Source organism: Phaenicophaeus curvirostris, chromosome 8 (genome assembly GCF_032191515.1).
Source record: "Phaenicophaeus curvirostris isolate KB17595 chromosome 8, BPBGC_Pcur_1.0, whole genome shotgun sequence".
In the NCBI taxonomy this organism is placed as follows: domain Eukaryota; kingdom Metazoa; phylum Chordata; class Aves; order Cuculiformes; family Cuculidae; genus Phaenicophaeus; species Phaenicophaeus curvirostris.
The window spans coordinates 37,036,196-37,064,170 of record NC_091399.1 but is presented as its reverse complement, the minus strand read 5'-3'; the positions used below and the strand labels follow the sequence as shown (position 1 = coordinate 37,064,170).

The following is a 27,975-nucleotide window of genomic DNA, read 5'->3' as shown; positions in this document are numbered from 1 at the left end:
TACTTTTATTTATGGGATCTGCCATTGGAATCCCAATCCGGATACAATTGACAGCTTCAGGGCTATCTGGCTGGGGAAGATCTTCGCAGTTGGGCAGCTTTAATCTCATCAGAATCATGGGATTAGATCTTGCAAAAATATACTCTGTCTGACATAGGACATTTTCCAGAATTTCACATTCATCACGGCACAGGTCTCGTGGCTTGGGAGCTGATGAAGTCTCATCGCAGTAGGGGAAGGCATAATGACACAGCGAAGGAATAGCAAACTGGGAGCATTTATCCGACAAATGGCTGGAAGTGCCAATCATGGTGAAGGCAGCTGTAAAATATACAAAAGGATTTTACTTAACCCGGTGGGAATTTTACTCCTGTGCTCTTGCCTTCCCAGTATAACCCTTGCTTCCCATTGCGACTATTATTTTCAGATGTTCAGGTGATGAACGGGCCTTTCAGAAATGCAGAGCGCTAATTACATTAAAAGTTATTAACAATGCTGATTTTGCTGACAGAGAAAATACATCTGGTTTTCAACACAGGATTAATGTTAAGCGTGTTATCAAATCCCCAAACCTCATTATACTTTTACTCCAAACAATCTATAAAGGCTTATAAAGCCATGTAACATTTGGATGACTTTTACCCAACAGGTAAAAATCAAAGTCCCTGCAGGATGGCAGTATGAGTACCTTTGTGGAAGATGACAGCATTCATAATATTCTAAATTACTTTTCCAACAAAATGGCATAAGATTATGAACTGTTGGCTCCTATGAATAAAGCAAAACTTTTTCACGATGCTGACAGCATTCACGAAACAAAGGAAGAATGCGCTAGGGGGAAGAGAAATTTGGAATATTCTGACAGCAAGAGAAATTCTGAATATAAACTGCAAGACTACTGGCTAGGATCTGGCCTAGGTTCATGTATATAAAAAAACCCGAGAAGTATCATGATATTTATGAGGCCCCAGCTTAAATTCAGCACCCACAGAAACAACATAAAATGGTCTTTACTAAATCTAAATCTACATGGAAAATACTACCTGCTGAATTATTTATGCAGCCTCTTCCAGCACGTATGGCTCTCCTAAACAATCTCAACCACATAATAATCAACCAAGTCTGGTCTCCCTTCATTTTTAAAATCCGCTTGGGTAACAGCAGCACAGGGTAGCCTGGCTGTAGATACACAGCCAATTCTGCTTGGAAAACAATTCTTTTAGTTTCTTTTTGGGAAGCTGGATCAGCAGGGACATGGAGGCTGCTCAGATCATTACTCTTCAGATGACTCCCTGAACTGACACTGCACAATGCAGATGTCTCAGGTGAGCTCTGTGGTGGAGAGCTCACAGCGAGAGAGGATAAAAAGCAAATAAAAACAGTATTGCAGTTTATAAAACTCTTGTAGCTTTTTGGGAAAAGACAGCTTCATGGGAAAGAAGCGAGTACATTTTTTACCCACCTGTAATCTGATTTTCTATTTCACCTTGCATATGCAAAGACTCCATATAAATGGTTCGATTTCCAATGAATCGTGCACAAGCAATCCCCCTGTAGGGCTGGCAAAACCCATCCTCTTCATACTCGTCACTGAAATCAATCATAAACACAAAAGGGTGAAACATTTCACATGCGACTTTGCAACAAAATGGCACTACAGGGAGCTGGCACTTGTATTATTAGAAGCTGATGCGAGGGGCTTACTGTGTTTGTCTTGCACTCTGCGATTCGTTCTGGGTGATGCTCACCCAGTGCAGGAGCCCACATGCCGCCTTCCCTTCCATTAAGAGCCTGTGATAAGGGATTATATGGTCTTTAGGTAGCGCAGGGAGCACGGCGTCAGCTTTGCGCCCTGGGTGATTTTAACCCTAATGGATTCCCACACTTTGGGAATATTATATACACATTGGGAATAATTTATATCCACTCTGGGCTCGTTTGTGAGATGCTGCAGTGAAAGTGGATATAAGGATTATACCCTTATACTGAACAAGATCTTGAATATTTATTTATTTGTTAGAAAAACTTGAGTTGCCTGGTAAAAACAAGTACTGATATTCAGGTTAGACAGAATAGGTGTTAGGTTGTATGAAATAAATGGTTTTTGCATGAGGGAAGAGGTGGTATTCAGGAATATACGCAGCCTTGATTAGAAGAGAAAACATAAACTGCCTGAATAAAAAGATTTACATTTATTTATAGTGGCTAACATGCTGTTTTCTACTTCTGAACCAAACTTGTACATAATATTGATAAACATAGCAGGAAGAATCATCCTAGCAGACACGGAATTTCAAGTGTACACAGAAAATCAAACCACTCCCAGCACTGATACCCTTGCAATAGGAAATGTTTATGTCTTATGTGAGTGTCATAACAGTTACTGCTAAAGCAGAACGAAAGCAAAGACAGGAGTTAAATAGACAGATTTCTTTCACTAGGTGCTTTGTATTATGCAATATAGGAGACATTTAATACATAAATCCAGATGTGAAATTATCTGCCAATATTCTTCAAACAAAGCAAAGAAAGGAAATCACTTTACTAAACCTCTGAAGACCAGACCAGTCACTGCTTATTTTAGACAAATAATCAACAGCTAAGTGCTGGCACACAACAAATCGTTTTATGAATGTTTTGAGGAGGGGTTTGCATACATGACCCCTGAAACACGCACCCAACTGCATGAATCAGTCCGGTTACTTTCTTGCTCCAAGGATCCAGTTGAGCTATTTGGGAGCCATTTTCAGACAAGGCTCCCCAGAGGCCCTGGCAAATGCACATGCCTAACGAAAATTTGCTAATAATTTCTTTGTTAGTCATGCCAATACCCACCCAAGACAGCTACTACATGGCTCTCAAGTTAGGAAAAATGATAGCGGAATATCGTAAGTAGGATTACAGCTAGGTAGGCAACAGGTTACCTTCTTTGTGTGCCCCTTTTTTTTTTTTTCCCCCGCAAAATTCATCCTCCCCCAGATGCTGAAAGCCTAACAGTGGAATCAGACTGTGCCATTAATAGGGAAAAATCAGAGCTTTTTTAATCAACTCTGCCATTAAGTTTAACAAAAGACACTTTCATCCCCTCCTGAAGACCTTGGCTGTGAGAGCTTGGAAATGCAAATTACATTTAGGCTCTTTGAAGTCACCCTTTCATTGTGTGCATGGCTTAGAGCAACCAGCCAGCCTCCAGCCGGGCTCCCCAGCCCCTGTCACAGCCGCCAGGGCGAGCTAATGGGATTAGCGGGAAGAAGTGCTAGGATCGCCTTCCAGGACACCCCAAACATCTCCCGGCACTCCTCAGCTGCCAGCTCCACAGCACTGTCCCAGGATTCACACAGCGTTTACAGGGAGAAGCCAGACACCATGAATTAACTGCTGTAATTTATGACTGTGAAGACGGGGGAGTGGGAAAGAGGGACGGCAGAGTCTCTTTCCACAGACATCTCGAATCAATTCAGAAATCAAGGGGAAACGGTCCAGGCCTCATTGGATAATGGTCCCAAGATGTTCCCAAGTACGCCAAAAACTGAACTGCAAACGCACAACCTTTAAACTACCAATTAAACTCTTCATTAACTAGAGCAGTGGTAGGCTGAGATGTCTTAGATAACAGATAGTACCATCAACACAGATATTGCCAGATGTAAATAGAGACATACAACCACATCCATGTGTTTCTGCATGGAGTAAGGTCTGGTGAAAACGTTTTTATTCTATTGGTTCTTGACAAGAAGACAAAACAGCTGACACCTGTGCTGAAAAACCACAATAGCTACTGCATGCACTGGAGGTCAATCTTCTAACCAGTAAATCACTCAATACGATATAATTTAATATTCATTTATTATGGAATTTAATTCAGAGACTACACCTAACAGCAGTAGCTTACAAAGGCCAGCAAGTATTGCAAATTAAGCACACAACTAGATACACAGAACAAAACCAGGAGGAATGCAGTTAACATGTAAACAAAGCAAACATACCTCACTCTTATGCTCACCTTTGAACAAAAGATAATTTAACTGCAATAGCTGCACATAGCAAGAACTGCGAGTCAGCAGGGACACCAGTTTACTTGGATGGAAATGCCCAGGGAAGAAGGGTTTTGTAGATAATCTCAGAAGGTGAAGATTACAGTATAGGAGCCTGGATCCCACCACCTCTGCCCCAGGGCTGCACAACAGCCTCAAATTCACAGAGGTAAACCATGAGATTAGTAGCACAAACGGAGCAGGGCTACTTTGAATTGTTTTGGAAATCAGCTTCATAATGGGCCAGGAGGATAAATCAAATGAAAGGAACAGGAGACAGGTGATGCTCAGAGATATGGTTTAGTAGTGGACAGGTACAGTTGGACTTGATGATCTTAAAGATCTTTTCCAACGAAAGATTCTATGATTCTAGGAGCATCAGAGTATGAAGGACCCCTGAGACATGCGAGGATACAATCTCCTGGTCTCTAGTCCCAGAGCTGCTCACCAGGGCATGGTGATAAAGAAGGGAAGCACTGGGCTGTAAGGTTTATCTACTGCTCCTACCAGCTATCAGGAGCTCAAAATAGCAGCTCCCATAACACTGAGTCCTGATTACAGGCTGGTAACACACCATTATTAGCACATGCTTGTCAATGGACAGGTGGCCACCTCTCACTCGCTGACTCTGTTTCCGTATCATCCTTCAGCTATTCAGGGACACATGAAATCCCCTCTTCTCTCACACCTCTTCATGATGCCTCTTTCCCTTCCTCACTCCTGCCGCTCTTTTCCATGAGAAGGTTAAGGATGAAAATACTTACATTTAGTATCTAGGTCATCCTAGGCCATCCTTTTGTTCTTCAATGGGCAATTGAAGCTGTACCCAGCGATATCCAGGGCAGCCGTGGAGACAACACTGCCTCCAATGCAGCTGCAACTCTGCCAAACAGACATTCCCTGAGCTGCTGCTCCCTGCAGTGCAGCATTTTTGGGGGGCAGCCACCAGCTCTCCATCTAAGACCATGGCCCACTGAACAGATTGCTGACAAGCGTGAACACCCTCTATTCGTCAGACATTTCATCCAAAACTGGAGCCATAGCCTGACACAGAGGCCACAATGGCATGCAGAGCTCCTACACAGCTTAAACACATTCCCCACCTCCTGCTGCCACCTGGCAGCCGCTTCAGTGGCTGGCTTTAAAATGCAGGTATCAGTTTCTTGGGATCAAGGCTAAGATCACCAATTCTTTTCACATAGTTCACATTTTGCATACTTCACATGCTTTTAGTAAATGAATCACAGCATCACTGCTCAAATGTGTATCTGCTTTATGGTCCTGATGTGATTCTATTCACAGCGAAAGGATGGGTCCCTTTGGCTCCAACAGGAGGTAAATCAGTCCTGATTCAACAGTTAATGTGTTAAAATTTACCAACAGCTTAAATCCTGATGAAATGGAAGTCAATCTAAGCCCCAGGCATTACTGATTGGGAATTAATTCAATCACTTGTGGAAATTCTCCACTGAACTAAAGAGGCAAGCAGTCAGCAGGTGAAAACCATAAAACCCAGCTTGCAGGAGCAACTTCATCGATAATCACACGACAGCTCAGCCACCCTCCCAGCGCCAGATCTCAGTGTCTGGGTGCTGCCCCATGCCCGACTCCTGCTTCTTCTGCCTGCACTCCACAAAACCCCAGTGACTGCTCAGTGAGGATTACACAAGAAAGTGGAAAGCACTGGATTTTAATGACAGATAGATGATACAGCACTGTAGTGTTTTAAGAATATTTCTTTTCAGAATTGGTTTCCATTCTGTTTTGTGTTTGGGTCTTTAAATATTTCTAGCATAGATTTTCATCTTGGAGCTTTCCCAATGCTTTTAGATCCTACTGCAGTTCCCTCTCTGTGGCAATACTTCCAGCTTCATGTAATAATAGTACTATGGATTAAAAGTACACTATATTCAGGTGTCTTTAAGCATCTGATTGCAGAAAGTTTACTGAAGTCTGAGTAAGAGCTCTGACTGGCATCCATACCAATTCAATAACATAACCTGACCTAATCCAGAGCTTGCATCAACATGGGATGCTCTGGATCTCCATGCAGCCAAACTTGACCAGCACCTTTCTTTCTACGGGTTATAGAGGCTGCATAGAAAGATCAGCACCATAATAAGGTACTTCATGTCTCTCTGGTACCTGTGAATATGAGTAAGGGCTTGTATGAGTAAAACGACTCTATCCTTCACATATAGTTTAGGAGGGCAGAGGTTTCAACAAGGGTCACCTAGGCAGAGCCAGGAAGGGAGATCAAGTCACAGCACACAAAAAATTTGCAAACAACTGACAAAGAATTCACTGTCATCACTTGGGTTAATTTTCTGCTTTTCTATTTTCTTTTGTTTTGGGTTAGCAATATTTGCAACTGTCAACCCTGGGTCACAAGCAGCTTTTCACACACTGAAATGGTAACAAAATAACCCTAAACCAGTAGATGCCTGGTGCAAGTTCATGCCAATCCTCTTTTTCTTTGCTTGTCACTCAGACCCTCCCAATGGCTTTCCTGGTGTTACCTAACTTCACAGAGAGATCTTGCTCCTCCATCTGGGATATTCTCTTTTACTCTATCTGACTTTGGCATATCGAAGACATAGACACGAAAGCAAAAGACTGCTTATGGCTCCACGTGCAAACGTCTTATGGTGAATGATAAAACACATTCAGAAAAAGCAGAGTAGTTTGGAACTGGAATACCATCCATCACTGGGGCTGGCACTGTTGCATTACTGCAGTGTCGAAACACAGTGGTGTTTCATACCTGGGATAGAGGTGCTGCTCTCCATACAGATTACTTCGTTACTGATGTCTACTGCTCCTCACATGCCACAAACTCCTTGGCCTTTTTCCAGGCAAAAACAGGATTAGCAACAGGCACGAGGACTGAGTGCAGCAGGCACAACCAAGATGGTGATTAGTTAAGTAGAAGCTCCCCGGAGGGTTGTTCTTTATGGGAGATACATAAAGCATAAAAACATGGAAGGAAAGGAATGGAGGTCCAAAATCTCTGACTTTGCACTGGGATCCCAGAGGAGATAGTTGCACGGGCCAGATCAGGACAGATCTCTTTATCTCTTCTGCTCATGGTGTGATGGCTCCAGTGAATCAAAACGTTGATTTGCCTCCCAGCGTAATCCCTTTCTGTTGCAGTCTGAAACTGTGGCAAATTTCTAATTGCCTCTGACTTGAAACAGCAGCAGCTTTTTAGGCATCCCTGTGTAAACCAGGCAAAGCAGCTCACAGCAACAGAAAAGCAATAAAAGCAGTTTGCAATTTGTTTCTTATTGGCTCACCCTAAACCTGGAGGTCTTGCACAACATCAGCTTCATCCAAATGCGGCTCTGCAGTCTGGTTTGTAAATACAAACCATTTCTGCAAGATTCTCTATCAAAGCCTACTTCCCAATGTCTTGATTTTATTTTGCCAGTCTTTTTCTACATTACCAGAAATTGCCCAAACTTAAACGACATTCCCAGCAAATGTCAACAACAGGTCCAGGAACTTATTTTAGGAAAAGCTTTGTAACCAAGCTTTAACATGAGTTCACTTAGAAGTATTTAGTCAATTAATAGAAAAAGTGAAGCTTGCAGGATCATATTGAACTTACTTTTACAATGTCCAATGTATTAAAAATACATATTCCAAAGAGGGTGTAGTTGCATGGTCACTTCTACCACACCCCATGGACTTCTTTCTTTCCCCTTCCCGCACCACCACCCCCCCCGCCTTTTTACTTTTTCTTTAAAAAGGATTTGAATGAATACCCAGTGAGAAAGAATCATAAATACAGGCCTAATTTTGATATCTTGAGCAAAAATGGACAAAAGAGAGATGTAGGACAAGGCAAAAAGAAAGTCCTAGATGCTGCCAGTGTCCCAAGACTATAGGTGGGGGCATTCCTTTCCCTCCCAATGCCTGTTTCAACACCAGCCTGCTATAATAGATACTTATGCTTAGGTTTGTTAGATAGTTGCTTAGATAGAATCATTGGATTACCATTATTTTCGCAACCAAATCTCTGACTGACAGCAGTGTAAATAGGCGAGTGTATATAGAGGCAGTAAGGATTAATAAAAGCAGCAGGCAAAAGCCATCATAATATTCAATGACACTGGAAGACAGCCATGTAAAGCCAGTGTGGAATTAAGGTGTGTGTGTAAAGCCAGACTGATTTATGACTATTAACCAATTTGAAGAGCAAAAGCAAATAAATGCTGTATTATCTCCAAGATCCACCAAGTGGAGATGAAGTATCTTTGGCTCTGTGGGAAGACTGTCCAGGCTTTTTTTTCAGCTACAAAATGAAAGACATTTTGTCTTGCTTAAAAAAAAAGGGTCTACCAAAGCACTAAACTTGTCAGAGCTGTTTATCTAAATAATTTATATCCAACAGCAGAGTACTGATGGGAAAATGCAGCCAATGTTGCCTAGTCCAGACAACCAAGCACTTTATACTCTTCTATTCCAAGTAAAAACTGCTGCTTGCTGTGCTGAGACAAGAGAAGTGCAAGTGGATAGCTCGGCTCCCATCAGCCTGACACAGGCAAGTCCCTCTGGCACCATCGAGGATCTGCATGGCGCCTCGGGAGACTTCTGTGGCCTCTCACAAGCTACACCAAAAGAGTCCTGCTTAACTTTTGAATCATGCACTTATGTGTTTGCAACCTAAAACTGAGGTTACAGAGGGTGTTGCTTATGGGAAGCTGAGTTCATAATGACTGCTGGTAGGTGACAGCATGGAGGGAAGAAATATGTTCCAGAAAGCTTTGCAATTAACCAAAATGTATCAACAAATTATTTTTATTATTACACATAGCCAATCACCCTCTGTAGATGCATTAGTGCTGCATACATTACTTGTACATTGTTAAATAAGTTGTATTTTGTTCCATACTCATGTTCCAGGTTCACACAGAATATCCCTTAAAGCAAACAGATGAATAATATTCTGTCATACTTTCCAAAGAGCAAAAACTAGTTGCTTGTGCCTTGCTTTGAAAATGGGAACAAACTGGCTCTGTTTCATAACAATATTTCAGAAATGCGAGGGCTGCAGTTTACTTTGCAAAAAGAAAGTGTTGCCCAGACTTGTACGTCATTGCATAATTTAAGGAAATGTTCTGTATGGTATAAGCTATTACTGTTTTGATACCCCTTTAAAGTCACAGGGCAGCTAGGGTTTAAATGGTTCACTAGAAAAGTACAGGCATAACATGAAAAATTAAGAATTGTGTCCTTTGACATCCTTAAATCTACAGAGTCCCACAGCACCGCTGGTACACTGGGTTTCTAAAAATAATTTTTAATATCTCAATAAGGAAACATGACCCACCTGAATAACTAGTTTACTTAGCCATTATCTCACATTCCAACCCGATAGGTGGTTTAACATGATGCCTCTGATCCAGAGATGGATAAAGCATCCAAAATTAACGTGAGTTTGGGATGCTCTTTTGCATGGCCTAGCACATCAGGTGGCACTGAGCAGCCCAGGCCAGTGCTGAGGCCACGTTATGGATATTTGCTGCTAAACCTGAGACAGACAAAACTCCTTGATCCCCAGAAAATCTTACAATTACCTAAACATATTGGCCTGAGTGTTTCTCAGGGCTGCATAAGGCTGCACTCCCCTCCCCCAGTCACTTCTGGTTAGAGGATTTCGGAGATGAAAGGAGGCAGGTTTGTGCAGGAACATAAACATCACTGGTGAGAGCTGACATGTGTTTTCTACTAACTTCATCTGGGCAGCGTGGCAGCATCCACAGTTTTGGAAGCTTAATAAAATATATCTCTCATGCAACTAATCCCTTGGCAAGGATGCACCAAAGCAATTACTGTATGTTTTTCTTCGTCATCATAAGAAAAATTGTACAGTGTCTCTATCAAAATGACTCATTTCAGGGAAGCAAAAGCTGCCTAGAAAAGCTCAATAACAACACCCATAGATTTGATCTAAATATTGACCAAAAATAAGTAAATAAGGTTGCATGTTAGCCTCCGAGATTCTCTCTTTTTCTCCTCTTAAACACTTTTTAATGAACCCTTCCCTACCAAAACTCCTCCTGCAAAGTCAATGGGTATTCTGTAAACGAGGGCGTGAGCCAGCCATGCTTGCTCAGCAGCTGCAGCTGGTTAGAAAACAACCCTGGTAACAGCATTTGGAACTTTCCTGGCAGATTTCTTACATCATTATTCAAGATGAACTGCAAATCATGTGCTTGTAGTTATGGAAATGGCAGGAAACTTCTTGCACTTATATTTTGTTTGACAAAGCTATTTTAAGGTTACGTTTGGAAGGTTGGTTCATCCAAGTTTCTAGATGCAGAGGTAAAAAAAATGTGAAATGTTTTTGAAAAACAGTCAAGCAGGATAAGATTACAAATGCTAAACGTTGCCTCCTCTATCAAACCTTTGTCCTGCACAGAAAAATACTACCTTCTCCTGGATTCCTTGCAATGATCTCACACACACGTTCCTTATCCGCCTCTCATCAGGCATTAACCTCGAGATAAGGAGTTTTTGATGGAATGATCATCAGCTTCACCCCATAAATAGGCTGCAGCCGCTCTGGCCCTTGGGAGCAGACAGACAGGATCAGACCATGTCACATCCACATCCATCTCCCACATGGTGAGAGAAAAACCCTCCATCACACTGCTGGGACCTGGACACAAAATAAGACAGACGGGCAAATGGAAGAGAATTCCTGTTTCAGTGCCTCAGCCCCATCCCTCAGATTTTTCTCCAAATCCCTAATAACTGGGACATTTTCAAATCTACATCTTTTTGAGCAGCCCAAGCACTGTACTGCAGTCCTACTGCTGCCTCTCCATCAGCCACCCATGTCCAACCATCACAGCTTGGCACAGCTCTCTTTGTACAAGTGATACCAACCCCCCAGATCTGATGGAGCTCCTTAATCAAACACCTCACTGCTTTCATGTGCACGTAAGTATTTAAGTGACCTACTTGACCAGAAAGCTCGTACCCTGGAGACAGTTCACCCTCTATAGCATTGCCATATGGGAGAACTACTATAGGTCTGCTTGGCGATGCAGGAGGCTGGCACTTTTTGACACAGGAATGGGAGAACAACACATCTTTCTGCCTCTTTGGGGTCTTCCAGGAGGAAATGCATCAGACTACAAATAAGTCATATCATAAAGTAGATACTTTGATTGTATTCAGTCTCTAGGCAGATAAAAACTCCCAATACCGTGGAATTTATTAATTATTTAGTTACATTAAGTTAAGGAGGTTGTTTAGATTTCATTAAGCAATGAAATAAGTTGCAGATCACATTGTGTGTGTCCCCCACAAACTGGATCCCTTCCATCCCTTATAATATACAGAAAAGTTAATGTCTGTGATATATTAAAAAATAAAACTTGAAATATAAGAGAAATACAGTTGGGGTGAGTCACTTTCCAAATAGCTTGATCTGGACATTAAGGGCTTTATTCCCAAATATTTTATTGCCTCTCTGCAGGCATAATGGGGCCTCAGAGCAAGCGTTCATGCAACTGACACCACATGAGAAAGTCTCTTTACACTAGAAGTGTGGCATAACCAAGATGTAATGCATAAGGAGCCGAGTCCTCTGAGGAGCATTGGTTTGAGAAAACAGCAGGGACAAGGGTACTTTGAACCCCCATGATTAGAAGAGAGTGAGAATGATAACAAGGTTTTAAGTAACACCTTTCTTTTTGCCTTACCTTAAATCTCTTTTGTCAGATGTCTTTTTTTTTTTAAGGAAAAAATAGTATTTTAAGTTTTCCAGTTACCACTGCTAATGATTCCTGTCTCTCACAACTGCTTATTCATCACTGATGGCTGAAACTGCTCAAGTGTTCAGCAAAAGGGATTTGGCTTCCTACTGTATTACACACACCTACAGTTGCAACAAAATAGTGAAGTCTTCTGGAATACACAGGAAATAATACACATTCATAACCAGGAACATCAAAACTGAAAGCATTTAAACTAAAGCAAAATACAATTTTTACTGTGTTAACACAGAGACTATTTAAATAACATGAGAAAGTATCTTCATTTTCAAGCTATTTTTCCATCCTACAGATTTTTTTTCTTTATCTCCTACGAAGGACACCCAAACTTACCACTCTCCAGCAAAGTGTCTTAAAGACTTGGTTTATTCCCTGATAAAACTATTGTGGATTGTCCTTTGCCCAGGAAGGACTTCTAACAGAAGGCAATACCCCTTCCTGGGCCTCAGGACACTGCAAATATAGCTTTGAACTATTCCTAACCAACATAAAAAAAACCTGTAAGCACCAAAAGTCAATATAGAGCAGTACAAAATGAATTTTAGAACTTCTGCAGCCCATTTTATCTCTCACTAGCTCTTTCCTGCTTTACTTTATTTTCTGAAGTCACTGCTTTATTTCTGCTCCTCCCTCCCTTCTCCTTATTTCTAACATTTAATTTGTCTTATGTGACTCAAATAGGTCTTTCTTCTGGTGACCTAATATTTTAACCTTAAGCATGATGAAAAACAGACTTCACAAATCTGACACTTGAACTAAAAGCGAAACACATGCCTCAGCACAAGTTAATTAAAAATAATACATATAATGTTAGCTTGTTTAAACCATTATTTGACCAAAATTTGCACCCCTCAGTAACTACTGTAGCCCACAATTGCTATAAAAAAATAACAGTAATCACCATAAGCTCAAACTCGCTGCAAAAATTAGCTGTATTACTTCTCCTTCTATTTAACAAAAGCTTTCACAGATCCTGCTGGAGCTGCTGAGCAGAGTTGCTGAGCTCTACCCAAAGAGCTGTCTGAGCACACAGCGTGCATGAGGGCTGCCCAAGCACAGGGGCACGGGCATGGATGTTAGCTTCCCAATACCCCGATGCAGGTGCTCCATACCTGCCTTGCATTGTGCAGCCCTGTTATGATTCCCCAGTATGAAGCCAGATACCAACAAATAGCTGCAGAGAACTAATTTTACAGGCATTTAGCCTTGTTCCTCTCCATCTGCTAACTCTTGCCCTGAAATGCATTACCTGTGGTTTCCTTTGATGGGACAGGGGAGAGGCCAAGCACTACAAAACAAGGACAGTGGACAGACAGCAACTACATGGAAAAAGATGATCTGAAATTCCAGACTCCTTTAAGAAAAGATAGCGGAAAACCTATTTTTCCAAATGGCCTCCCTAGGAATTATGTCAAGGCAGGAATATAGTGCTTTTCTCTCCTGACATGCAGCCTGGGGATTGCTGGTTTTATGAGCACAACGCTCATACTTCAGCTGGGGGTGGCTGGTGAGTCCAGAACCCTTTTAAGCAGTTAGTCTTATTGAAGTAGTTGGTCAAGTTTAACAACTGTGAAAACATTTAAAGTTCACATAACTTGCAGGCCTATTGTAAATCCTGCTCCTGACAGACACACGTAAATACTTGTGAAAAAGATTGCTTTTGAGATAAGAAACTCATTCTTAAGACAACAAACATAAGTAAAAATATGATCCAGTGAAAATTACGATCTGTCCATCCATTCTCTAATGGTAATTGGATAAGGCATGAAGAACTTGTTTGCTTTCTTTAAAAGAATTTTGCCTCTCTAGGTAGGCTGCAGATACTAGAGTAAAGTAAACCACACTTCATTAACCATCTTGGGACCAAAATATTCATATTTAGGTTAGTCTTGAAAAGGATGCCTAGCCCTAAATTCTGAAATCCTGATTTGAAGGAAGAACTATGTAAAACTGGCAGCTTTCTACTAAGAAATATGCCAAATCCTTTCCAAAATTTTGCTCTTTGAAAAAAAGGCAGTAACTAACTACCTTTTCCTCCTGCTACCCCAAAACAGTGAATGCATTGCAACACACCTTCCTGCCCATCTTCTGCCAGCAGCATTAAAAGAAATTAAGTAAATTCTGACTTCTAACGTTTTATCTTTTTGTTGTGGTAAATAAAGATGTAAACATCTAGTTTTGCAAAGCAAAACGCCTCAACCTTAAAACATTTGTCTGAGCTGCTTAAAGAAGTGCAGCTGTCTCACAGTAAGGTTGTTTGTGAAAACAGGTAAGACAATGCCACTTTGCAGCTCATTTACAGCCAATAATTGGCATTTAAGCTGAAAAAACCACTTTCCTCTCCCCAATAACCAGCCCAGTGTTTGTTATGATTCAAGTGGCATGACAAAGAAAACTAGTTTTCTGGACTTTGTTTGCAGAAGACACAATTTATTGACCTTAACCAACAAAAGTGACAGGGGACAGGACAAGAGGGAATGGCCTCAAGCTCCACCAGGGGAGATTTAGGCTGGACATTAGGAAAAAATTTTTCACTGAAAGGGTCATTGGGCACTGGCAGAGGCTGCCCAGGGAGGTGGTTGATTCACCTTCCCTGGAGGTATTTAAGGCACGGGTGGACGAGGTGCTAAAGGGCATGGTTTAGTGTTTGATAGGAATGGTTGGACTCGATGATCCGGTGGGTCTCTTCCAACCTGGTGATTCTATGACTCTATGAAAAAAACCCCAAACCTCTATCCCAACTGTTTCATTTAGTTCCATTTCTTATTCCAGTGTGTTAGCCACAGAGAACAGTAATTCGATCGAATATTGCATTAGAAATAATTATGCTAACTGGCCACTGTGAATGGATCGCAAATTCATACATTTCACACGTGATTACGTGGATTCTTTGATGCAGACAGTATTTGGGGAACTCTTCACATCCAGCTCTACCATTTCTCAGTAAAAAAGCATGGCCATGTCTGCCACACTTCCTACCTGTCTCAGCATGGCACTGTGGGCTGAGCTGCGTGACACCACAATTTCAGCTGTTATTCTGAAATTAATTTGTATTGATATTGTTATATGCATGTTATGTACTATTATTAATGCATTCCCTCACTGGAAAAATGTTATTTAAGATAATAGAACTGTTTCTAGAATCTTGTTTTAATAAAGTCTGTCCTGGCATACTTTTGCAGTTGTACTTTATCAAATCTCAAAGCTGGTTTTTATCCTTGAGTAGGTGAAATGCTGGTTCCTATCAATACTAACTCTTATCGTAGTCTGGTAATATTAAACATGTATTTTACAACTGCATAAAAAATGAAATGAGGATTAAGCCAAACATCATTTTAAAAGGCATGCACGCATACCATGCATGAAGCAAAGAAATTAATGCACAGTGTGTGTGAGACAAAAATCAAAGGATACACTGGTATTTATATACCATTGGTCCTTTTATCCAGACGAGGAACTTTATTTTGGCAAGACCAACGCTTGCTCATTTTGTTTCATAAAAATGCCTTATATGCCAAGGATAGAGTAACATTCCTGTCTTATTCACACTATGGAAAAATATGGAGCAACTTCACAGAAACCTACAGAGTTCGTAGAATCATAGAAAGGTTTGGGTTAGAAGGGACCTTAAAGATCATCCAGCTCCAACCTCCCTGCTGGGGAGTGGTGGGGAGGGCGAGGTTGATCAACCTTCCACTGGATCAGGTTGATCAAAGCCTCATCCAACTTGGCCTTGAACACCTCCAGGGATGGGGCAGCTACAGCTTCCCTGCGCAACCTGTGCCAGTGCCTCACCACCCTCATTGTAAAGCATTTCTTCCTAACGTCTAGTCTAAATCTAATCCCCTCCAATTTAAAGCCATTCCCCTTGTTCTGTCACTACAGGCCCTTGTGAAAAGCCTCTCCTCAGCTTTCTTGTACTGGAGGGATGCTATAAGGTCTCCTTGGAGCCTTCTCTTCTCCAGGCTGCACAACCTCAACTCTCTCAGCCTGTCCTTGTAGCAGAGGTGCTCCAGCCCTCTGATCATCTTTGTAGCCCTCCTCTGGACAAAAATACAACACAACAATCCCTATTTCAAAAGTATTAAAGAAGACGTTAGACCTACTAAACCCAGATCTTTTAAACACAGGCCAGTGAAGAAAGCTTGCACCCAAGAATTGTAAGACAATGTCTCCCTGATCCCTTCACGACTGTTGACTTAACTGACTGCCTGACAGCCCCTGCATTGCCAGTACTTGAACACATCATGGAAAAACCCAAGTGACTCTGTGTCTGCTGGCCTTACAAGGTCCAAGACAAAACAGTGGAAGGGCTGAAATGAAGCCCAAACACAAGATTTGAGGCAGTAACAGAGCCAGTGGCGATTCCCAGGAGCTTACAGGAAAGAGACTTCTCAGACACGCTTTGGCGCAGTCAAGAGCTGGGTTGTAAAGAAAACAATGTATATTTAGAATCTTATAAAGTCATTTGATTTCTCACAGCACAAGCACGTTCAGAAGTTACAGACAGATAAATTTAACATGACACTTATTTATTTTCCCCAAGGATGTGCCCTAGTTTATTCAAAAACACTGTGTTTGCAACATAGTATACCTGAAATAAGTACTGCAGCTTGTGTAGTCCCCAATGGTTAGATGGAGGACTAATTGTCTCTTCTGACCTCTAAAACATCTAAATCTCCAAATTAGCTGTGAACCTTGAAAGGGGATCAGCTTGTTATGTGTTCTTGGTGCTAACTGCCTGGCAGAATCATGGCAAAAGAATGTACCCATTCATCTCAAGCAAAATCAAGACTGAGAGAAAATTTATTTACTTAAAATAAATTTACTGATATGAGAAATTTGCCTGGAAAACTATGGCAGGGTAACATTTGTAACTAATTTTTGCTTAACACGGATCTTTGTTGGCTCAGGCATCAATATTAGCATCCAACTAATAACAGGTCAGATGATAACTGCTTTCCTTCCTAACCAAGGTAACCACACACATACTTTCCTGTTAACAAGATCAATAAACTTGACACATTCTGAAATTGATGATTAACTACTTTTACAGTATTTGAAGTTGCCTAGGGTTATTGCCTTGAACAGCCAAAGCTAGAGTGTCATGCATGTTTTCAATTATCAGGATAAATAATGTAACACCTTATAATCTTCTTCCTTGCACTTAATGATTTTGTGATGAAGTCACACAAACTGCAATTGAGTAAGTAACTACATACAGGCAGGCTGTGCAATGATGTTATCTTTACAGGAAAACTCATTCTCAAGGTTTTACACCCTATTGCAGCAGTGAAAGCACTTTGGGTCAATACAGATTTATTCTCAATTTTAATGTTTTTACTAGACTGAATAAACACTTGCCCCAAGACTGACATGGCTGGCTCTCCTAAAGGCTGTTTAAGGCCGGGGTAAATGGTTAAATTGAGCTCAGTGTGATTGACACATCCTTGCAACAAGGAGCTGCACTGTTCATTCAGTGTGAGGATTGTTCGCTTCAGCTTCACGTGGGCTTTCACAGCCTCTTCGTCATGAGGCTCTTGCTCCCCACACTCCACTCCTGACATTGGCTGATTACAGTGTGGCTGCTAAGGGCATTGGGTGGCCCTTTTAAATTGCTGACTTTCAGGTGGTCTTCACAAGAGAGACCCATTTGAGCATGGGGATGCCTGAAATATACCCCAGGAGCAGAGGAGCTTGCTCGCAGCAGGCGTGCTGGGCCAGCTCCAGGGAGGTAGGACACTATCCAAGTTGGAAGGAGAAACACCCCATAATCACTGAACCATTTATGAAATCAGAAGATCTGAAGATGTGTGGGGGTGGTTAAGGAAGGAACATTTGCAGCTGCCCAGGCAGCAGCTTGGAGGAACAAGCAGTGTTCCAACACAAGGCTCCAGGCCCCAGTCCTGGGATGTTTGCCAACAGGGAAAAAGCAAAGGCTCAGTGCTGAGTCCATCTGAAAGGCAAGGAGAAGAATGAACAGGGGCATGGAAGAAGAGGGTTACATATGGACAGAGACAAGTTCTCATGTGGTTGAAAGAGAGCCTAGGACAGGAAACAAATCCGTCACGCATAGGCCACAGACACTGTTGCTCCCTCTTCCAGTACTCAAGCTTTGTTTGCAATCCTGTAATTATTACTAATATTACTATTTTTTATTCTTGAGTAATTGCTACCACAAGCCACCAGAGCTTTCACTACCCTTATATTTCAAATCCTTCATCTTAATTCACTTTTCAGCCAGCTGGTAGCGAGGCTGGACGCTAGCACATAAAACAAAAACCTGCTTCAAGTTTTGCCCAGAGCTGAGCAACTGCAAGCCATTATGACCTGACGAAATGACAGATCCCTCATTGCTCCTCCTTTTCTTGGTTCCCCATCAACACAAACGGAGAATAGCAGAAGAGGATTTGTTTAAGGAATATCAACAACAGCTGGGCATTAACGTAAGAGAAGAACAAAATGAGAAAGATATTGAGATTTCCACATTGAAATTTTACTACCTAGTTATGCAGGATATTTTATTACAACCACAGAAAAATTATAGGCCTTTAAACAGGATTTCCCTTACAATTAACAACTTACAGCACAGGGGAATCTCACTGTACCTTGGAGATGAGCTCAGACATTAACTGCTTTCTGAAATGTCTGACTACTTCTTTTTTTCATTTCTTATATCTGACCAATTCCCATGGCTGTGCAAACTGCCACAAACTGCAAACTGCTGTGCAGAAGCCCCATAAAGTGCTGCAAGGGCATTCCACCACCAGAAGTTGCAGGTTTTTATGTAAAATAAGACCATATAAGACTTATAAACCTGTTTGCTCCATGTGACAGAAGTTCAATTCTCCCTTTCAGAAAATCATAAGAAAGATGACAGATTCATTATTTAGTCAGTTTTCTGACTTTGTTACATTTAACTTATTCTGTGAATGCTAGAAATCATTTAATACCATAATTACACGACACAGGTCATACAATTACTTCCCTTCTTTCCTCCTACATCTGAGGACCTCTACACTCATCTCCCCAGAATTAACATCTGTACACATTGAGCAATAGTGCTAATGAGGCAACACTCAGACAAGAGACACTCAACTAATGCAGTATCCTGCAAGAGACTTACATTTACTGTCTTATCCCACCATAGGCTGGTGGGGAGAGTTGGTTTCCAGTCTTTTAGATTTTGTTGGTTTTTTTGTTGTCTAGTTTGTGCTTTTTTAAACTGCTTAAGATAGACCAGCAAACCCTCAAAATATAATAGAAAGCTCCAAAAGCTGGGACTGGGAGGGAGCAGGCTCTGGCACTTGGACTACATGGCAAAATACACCCCTCCTCCACAAAACAACAGTACCCATCTCTATTTTAGCAACTCTTAGAATAGGGGCCATTGAATGTGGTGTAAATATATGTAAATAAAACAACAGACCAATAATCTCTGCCAGAAACTTTAAAATACTGGATTGTCCAGGTCTAATTCCACACAAATCAGGTCTAATTCCATGTGAATCAGACACACTCTAAACCATCTTTTTTTATTTGCCCTCTTTGAGTGTAAGACATACATTCAGGACAAGACTTTTCCAAAATAAAGCAGCACAAAGACGAGCTTTATTTAGCCACTACTGTAAGCTGACCCGGTCCAGGAATTGTTCCTGTAATACTGTCAGCTCTTGCCTCACAGCCTTCTGGCTCAAAGAACTCCTTGCAAGTCATTTAAATTGCCTTTACGATTAGAGCTAAATGAGAATTGTTTTATTGAAAACTATCTTGGAGAGAAAATACCATCTTCTGAAAACTGGAATGTTTCACAAGAACATGGTGGTTTGGAGAAAATTGCCGCTGCAATCTTTTAGCAGCTCCAGAAGGAGTTTTTGAGTTAGCATCAAAATAGCTGTTACCTGGCATGACCACAATGAAATATGGGAAAAGCAGGTTATATCTCTGCTCTAAAGTAGAGCCAGTGCCTTCCTCCTCTCAAGTCAGTACATGCTGGGCTGGGGGCTCTGCAGCATTATCTTCTAAGAAAAGTAGCCTAATGGTCTCAGTTTCATTTCAACATGAAATAAATCCAAATATTGAAGGCTCAATATTTTTAATCAAATCCAATGGGGTTTTTTCAACCAGTCTTAGCTGCAGCCTTAACGTGGAGCTTGCTAGCAGAGGTCCTGTGTCCTGGAGTGGATTGAACTCCCACTCAGACAACTTCTGCCAGGGAGTTCAGTGGTATAAAGGCTGCTGTGTGACATTAAGGATATATAGCATTAATAGGAACAATACTTGGCAGCTCTATTTGGTTTAACTCACAAGATTCAGTTTATTATCAGACTTAGACACAGCAGACACAGATTGCCAATAATGCGTAATGATCTTTTTTTTTTTTTGCAACAGTTAAAAAGTATCTCCATAAACACAATACCCTGAAGGCTGAAGGAGACGATCAGAGGGAGAAATGCAACTTTTCAGCCTTTCCTGACTTTGTTTTTTCCTATCTCTTGCCAAACAGAAGAAACTTCAAAATGATCCTCATTTTGCTCTACTTTAAACAAATCAGGAAAATATACAGACAGCCTGTAACTCAGTGTCAAATACTATAATTACAGAATTTCTTTCAGTGCGTGAACACTGACAACTGAGATCATCATCTAGAGAAAGGACAATTCATCTGCTACCCACATTTTATGTATCGGCCCTGCCCATGCTCCTACATGGCATTTGAAATGTTCCTAGATCCACAAGGTTACAAAATGACAATAAGTTATCTGAGCCTAGTTTATAACAGAAGTGTAAATCCACCTTTCAGCGTTATCCTCAGCCTTCACAAGCACGGTCACAAAAGCTCAGTGCAACAGGACTAATGCAACAAGGCTGAATTACCATGCTAAGAAGCATCTAATGATAAAAAGGTACAAGACCTGATCCAGAAATTCCAACATGCTGAAAGCTGAGCACTTCCTAAGCAAGTAAAAGCAATTTCATCTTTTCTCTTCCACCATAGGCTGTGGTACACACAGAGCCCGCACTGCCAGCCTCCTCCTGACTCCTGTGGGCACGTCAGGAAACCCTTTCACTGCACAAAATGCACCATGTGTACCTTTCTTCCTCATCTGCTTGGATGTGCAGTGGGAATTAGCACAAGAATAGTGTTACCACTTCTTGAGGAAGGCCACTACACATTGCTGAGAACTGATTCTGCCAAGAAATTAAATAGCAGTGCTTGTGTTCCTGTCTTCAGGTACCATGAGGCAGCTGCTGAAGCAAGCTGGGTGTAGCAGTATGCTGCACTAAGCCGCCTGCATAGACTTATGCTTCCAAAAGACGTGATGACCAGGCAATGGTACTGCTCCTAAGTGGGCACGCTGGCTTCAGGACAAGGGGAACAAAATGTTGGGGTCAAGGTTTCAACTCCTCCAATCTCCCAGAGCCTTGCTCCAAATCCTGTGTGCAGGTTACTGACTACGCAACCAGGTCTGCTAAAGCCCTGTAGAATTAAAAGTCAAAATACTCTTCAAATACTGGCTGTAGCATTCCACAAATGACATTTGTAAACCAAACATTTATTTGCATATGTAGTTGCTGTGGGTGATACTGTGCAAAATGAAAAATCCAGTTTTTAATAGCACATTGTCTTTTCCCCCTTGTATTACAAAAATCCATTAGGGAACTCTGGCTCCCTATGTCGAACTCATAATGTGATTTACTCTTCTCCCTCCTCACTTAAAAAAATATTGAAGTCAGTGTAATTAATTTGTTTTCAGATAATACAACTATGTCTCCATATTGTGTCACACCTTCCCTTTGCCACACGAAGACAGAAGGACTTTCTGTTTGCACTACAGGCAGATAAGAATGGAACACTTCAGCTAAAATTAGTGAAAGTATTTATCAGAAACCCTTTCAAAAGTGAAAAGTACTTTCTAAGGTCAATCTTTCTCCAAACTACATGCCAATTTAGTTTCTTTAGACTTTTCAGAGCATAACAAAATACATTTTAGCCCACTTCATTAGTAAAAGCTGGGGTAAGAGCTCGGTTGTGAGAACCTGGATTTTTGCAGCATTGCTCACATGAAACTCAGCGGATGATGCACAGTAATCCAGTGGTCTCCAGAGACAGAGCTCAATTCTCTATTTTGTTATAGGCTACACATGCAATAGCTTGCGTGATTCACCCCAGGGTGTCAACCCCAGACAAGGTGACCAAGGTGACTGCAGTTGCATCTGAAGTACACACAATAGCCACAGTTAAGACAATTGAAATACACCTTTAATCTTACTCTGGCTCAGTTTCTCATATGTGGTCTGGGAGATAAGACGAGGTAAAGAGGCAAAGGATCCTGGAGATCTCAGATCATGTGTATATTTAGCTATGCAATTACCTTGAGATAGAAAAAAATGCACTAGAATACTGACTGTAGCCAGTTCATTTAATAGAAGACACAAATAGGACCTCCTAAACACTGTACTACATTTACCCAAAGGTTTTAATTTACTTTTTCTTGTTCAGTGAAGTCTGAGAGCATGCTCCCTCCTAAGCCACACACCCCGGTGCCTCAGCAGCCACCCTTACTGCCTGCAATGGTACAGGAATGTCACAAAGAAAATCCCAGCAGAACAACTGGAACAAAAGAAAAGGTGAGACAGTGACACAGCAGATAAGTGTGCACCAGATCAAAGACCCAGTGAAGAGGACAAGTCCAGCCCTCCCTGGAAACATTTCAATTCCATGACTGGCATGCTCACAGCAGATATCTGACTCTTAAGACCCTGGCAAAACTAAAGGAGCATTATTTCCACTTGAATGAAGTAATGCAACAGAACGTAAAATGGTTTCTGTCAGCATCAGCCACTCAGATTTCATCTTTATACTGCACAGTTGGTTTTTTTTTTTGCACAAATACATTTGTATTGGCCTCCACACAGAATATCACGCTTCAAGTTGGTACCTCAGATCCTATATGCCCTATGTACAAGCTGCCCTATGTACAAGCTGTTGCACCAACACGCAGTGGGGCTCTAACAGATCCCAAGCCAAAACTGGTGGGACTTGCCTTCAGCCCTCGTTCAAAATTTCCACTGTCGCTAAGCAACACTGAGGAAGTTTCTGTAACAACCACAAAACATGTTACAGGTCTGGAAATCAATACTACTCCTTTGCCAGGATCCTGGGGATAGAGTCTGGTGCCCAGACTGGGTGTAGGACCTTGGGATGCCGCGTGCTGTGGTCAGCTGCAGAGATGTCAGTCTCAGGATGCTGCCAGAGTGGCTCTTCAGTGAATCTACTCTTGACTCTTTATTGACATTTTTTCTCCTATAAAATTTAGCTTCTAAACAGGGAGAGTTTCCCTGTTACTCTTTGAAATGCACAATCAAATACACATTTGGCTAAGCCTCACCTGGATGCAGGCCAGTGGTTATGTGTTTTTCATTGAAGGAACCATACTGATATCCAACCACGCAGAGCCACTGTATAAAAGATCTGTTTTACTAAAAAACCCATATGTGTCTAACTGAAAACAAAAAGAAAAAAAGCTTAATCACTGAAAAAGAGGATGGGAGAATCCAATGGGGTTTGTGGTTTCACAAGCTTTGCAAGCTATTTCTGGGAATCACAAACACCATTTGCTTTTATGAATCAAATGCCCCTTAAAATTACAGCTCTCTTCTCTCCTCTTTTACTTCTCTCCTCTCTTCATTCCCAGTGGTTAAATAAAGAACAAAACAATACCATATTTAGATTATATACATAGAAAAGGCTTTGTTAAGAATAAAAGGACTGTTCAAGAGCAATACTGAGACACGGACTGCATATTCTTTATTCAGGAGGTACCAGTCCGTGGTATATGCAGCCAGCCTGATTTACCTTCATGGTATTGTATCTCTGCCACAGAGTGACAATTGCAAATCCAAGGGCAGTAATATCTACGAGCTAGACATTTTTCTCCTCTAATACCTAACACACCATGTCTTGCACACTTACAGAATACTTTCAAGAGGTGCTATGCTGTTCTTCTGATGTTTCCACTGTAATAAAGTCAAAAGTCTGCATTGTTGAGTGAAACATTGAACCTGCAGGTTAAGCCTTTATGAAGCATACTCATAACACAATAACCTGGTTTTGTACAGCTCCAATATGGAACATATGAAGCTTTTGCCTGAACTCTTCCCACTGGACTATGCTCCCGCAGGGTTTGTCGAGCTTGTTTGTAGACATGTAAAAAAACCATTTTGTTTTCTTTCCCACTATAGCTCTGGTGGCAGTTCTTGAACAGCTTGTGTGTTCCACTTTCTCTGATTTCAGTGATCTGTGCCTAACACTTCTCCTAGGTGGGCGAAGTTCAAGGCAAGCACAGGGCTATTGCTCCAGGTAGAAACAACACAGAATGAGGAAAAAAAAGACAACACCACCACTAATAATAATAATGGAAAAGACTGAGCACACAACCATTTTCCAGGCCAAAGTACCTCTATTGTTGTATTAAATCTCTCATCTCTGGGAATCTGCTGTGCTCTGACCTCAGCACTTTCTGATTTTGATCTCTGTAGCAACAAGAGAGACCTGAGATGAAGACACACACTTCTACATCCTTAAAGGATGAAACCTTACCTTGGATTTTGGATATAAAGTGATGTGGAGCATGGGAACTTAAAAAATAATGTTAGAGTTCTGATCTTTCAGGAAATTTTTAGAAGTGATGGCTACAGGCACATATATATGTGTGTGTACAGTATACATATATACATACTGAAATACACAATGCACAACTATACACCGACACATGCTGGAAAACAGTTAACCAGCAAAACGCTCTCTTTGATCTTCCTCAAATGTTTCCATTAATTACATTTGAGTTTGCATTCATAATTCCACAGAAAAAAAAGAAAGGGCTAAATTACCCAACGGTGGCCTTTTACACCGAGAGCCAGCAGGACGCAACTTATCTACCTCCTACACTCCTGCCTGTTGTGGAGGTGCCCTTGACACCATCCACTTCATGGAAACTATTCCAGTAGTTCAAAAACCAGAGACAGAGTGGCCACGGAGCTACTGGGCATGCATCTGGACTGTGGGACAGAGGCATTGGCACTCTCCCCACAGCTCACCGAGCTGCTTGAGCTGGTGCTGTATCTGTGGCACCTTCCAACAAAATGCAAGATGATATAATGATTTATTTTTAAAGCAGGAATGCACTTTGTGGGTTGCTTTTTTCAACAAAAGAAGCTTCTTCAAGCTATGGCAGAGACACAGAACAGCAAAACATGTTAATGGAATGTAACTCCACGGCTTGGCAGATAAGAGCTTTAAAGCTGACCTTTGCCAAACACAAGAGAGTTAAGGAAGGACGTTTAAGTCAGCCAGTGCTTTACACTGCAGTAATACTTTGGTTTCTTGATTTCCTTATGGACTGCAGCAGCACGCTTCCACTGGAGTTTCTTTGATTTGCTTCAGACTGATTTGCAAATGAGATATTAGGATGTAGCTAACCATAACAGTGCTTGAAGAAAGCTGAAAGAATAGAATCCAACACACACATGAATTATTATGTTATCTAGCATTGTCTGTCTTCTTTTCAGAAGTCATACTTTTAACCTTTTTATTTTTAAGCTTCAGTCAGACTATCTATTTTTCTGCCATCACACCGGTGCAGAACTCTGCACATATAAATTATGTGAAGAAAAAGTGCTGAGCATAGGGAATTTTTTTTAAAAAATGACCCTCAAATTAAATGTTTAAAGGAATGGAACCTTCCCCTCATGGCAGATTGATAAAGACAACATAGGAAAAGCATGCCCACTGAGCAAGGCTGCAGCTTGCCACTGATTTTGTTCATTGCCTTACTGCAGAAGAAACTCGTGCTGATAAGGCATAAGTACTACCCAAGTACGACTTTTCATTTCCACAACATCCTTCAAAATGTTTTCCACATTTAGCCTCCATGCAACCACTATAAAATAATACAATACGTCCCTATGATGATGCACGGCAAGTGTCCATTTGTTCAGAGCAACACCAATCAGCCTGCACAGCAACAGAAGAGAGGTGAAGGATCCTGTGAACGTATTTTGTGGAACTGAAATTATCTGAACCCACGGGCCCACAACCTGTTCAATCAAAGCACCAGGACCAATGCCCTAACTCTTCAGAAAATGTCAGGAAGATATTTTCTGACTCAGCTTCCAGGACTATTCCTTGAAGAAAGTATTTCCCCATAAGACTGCCATGAGTCTTAAATGATGGGAAGGGAGGTTGACCATGCAATACATCTATCACCATCTATCACTTTGGAACTTGAAAGTTGAGGCTGGCATAGATGGGGTTAGATTTCACAGACAAATGCAGGTATTTCTCATGACTATGCCTACTGCTTATCTAGTAACAATAAGGAGTCCTAAAATGGCATCAAGACTCTGAAACAACATAATAGTCTGAGGGTTGATGCATTCCAAAGGTCTCATAGGGAGCAGGCTCCAAGTTCTCTTCATATTTGAAGAAATTTGCAATCAAAAGACCAGAAAAAAATATTTTAACCTCTAAGACTTATATAAATTTGTTTGACTTGTATAAATTTGAGCTGCAGAGCTCAGGCAGAGTGTAATACTCCCTAGTGTCCACACTAGCACTCATTACACTAGCTTGTTTTTTCCTCATGGGCTGGATGATGCTGTGTAGACACCACTTCAGAGCTCAGCCCATCACTCACTGAAATAGGGGGACCATTTGAAGTTACTTCACCATAACTGGGTGAAGTTTTTAACTAGCTATGTTGTGGGCTCTAACCCAAAACCCTTTCAGAAAGAAAAGTGGGAAAGAGGTCCCCAACCTGTTTTTAAAAAGTGAGGCAATCCAGAGTGGCCAAGACAGTGAAATACCAGCACAGGTCCCTGCTTTCTGCATCCACACTGTTCTCCTGTGGGTTTCTGACCATCCAGGATGTTTCGCTTAATCTTGTAAATTTCAGAAACCCCAAACTAGGTGGAAGCAGACACAAAAGACACATCTTCTCAACTCATGAAGTCTCCAAATTGACACAGAGCACAACAGCCCCTACTCAGAATCATAGAGTCACTAGGTTGGAAAAGACATTTGAGATCATTGCATTCCACAGCATCACGGAGCTCTCCTCCTCAGCACACCACAATCACAAAACAGAGCTTAAGGCAGAGCAAAGAGGTCCCCTTCCAAAACAAACTCAATAACTTCGTGTCAGGTACCTTCAAAAGGAAAGCCAAAACCAGATTTTATGACGTTCCATTAGAGGGCATCCTAGCATGTCCTTTTGTGGTCAGATACTTCCCTAACCTATATCCTCTGCAATATTTGTGAATGATCTTCTATAAGGGCCATCAAGAACATTCACATCCCTAAACTGCTGCATCCCCTGTAATCACATTAGTAATTTCAGTTTATGTTTTAGTTAGTACTGTATTTCTCTTCTAATGGTGCAGCTTCCCTCACCAGGAGAGGCAGGTTTTCTGTATTGTTCCACGCATGTGAGATGTGAATAAGTTGGACACAAAATTAATGCTGTCACACAAAAATAAGCTGTCACAAAATTAATGTCAAACTTCAGAACAGTTTAAGATCACAGGTGAAAACAATAAGGGGCTATAGAAGGTGAGCAAGTTTGATCACACACCTTGAAACTAGAGGTGAAGATAAATGTATGTTCTCAAAAGCTACCAAAGATATAAACTCCACTGCAAAAACACAACAACGTGGCAACTGCTCAGACCGAACAGCAGGAACAGAACCTGAGGCACTGTTGTGAAAACAGCCAGTACTCCCACCCACGTACTCCGTCTTTAAAAACTCAGTTTTAAGACAGCTTACTAATAGAGGTGCAGACACAGACACAGCTTATGACCATCAGTCCCCTTAAAATCAGTAAGAAGCTCCTCAGTGGTAAAATCTACTTAGAGTGGCAAATATTTTTCAGATTGGGCAGTGACACGTATGAAGATCAGTTTCTACTCATACCTGGAGGTGCACTGCAATCAGTTCAAAGACTGAAGGCACAAGAGGATCTCAAGGTAATAATACTGGAAATTAAGAAGTCTAGTGTAAGAAATGGGAGTTGACATGACAGCATGAAAATATATCTACGAGACAGATAATTCAGTTACAATAAATTACCATACTATCTAACCTAAAT

The 27,975-nt window shown here is 41.3% G+C and overlaps 1 protein-coding gene across 3 annotated transcripts in view; it reads right to left on the bottom strand.

The window, feature by feature from the left end:
* The window catches only part of ROR1 (receptor tyrosine kinase like orphan receptor 1), a 172,022-nt gene that overhangs the window by 11,918 nt on the left and 132,129 nt on the right, over window positions 1-27,975 (bottom strand). For all 3 annotated transcript variants that reach the window (XM_069861865.1, XM_069861867.1, XM_069861866.1), the window contains exons 5-6: window positions 1,463-1,590; window positions 4-321 (exon numbers count right to left, since the gene is read on the bottom strand). In XM_069861865.1, the coding sequence (XP_069717966.1) occupies window positions 4-321; window positions 1,463-1,590 (446 nt within the window). The remainder of the gene's footprint in view (window positions 1-3; window positions 322-1,462; window positions 1,591-27,975) is intronic.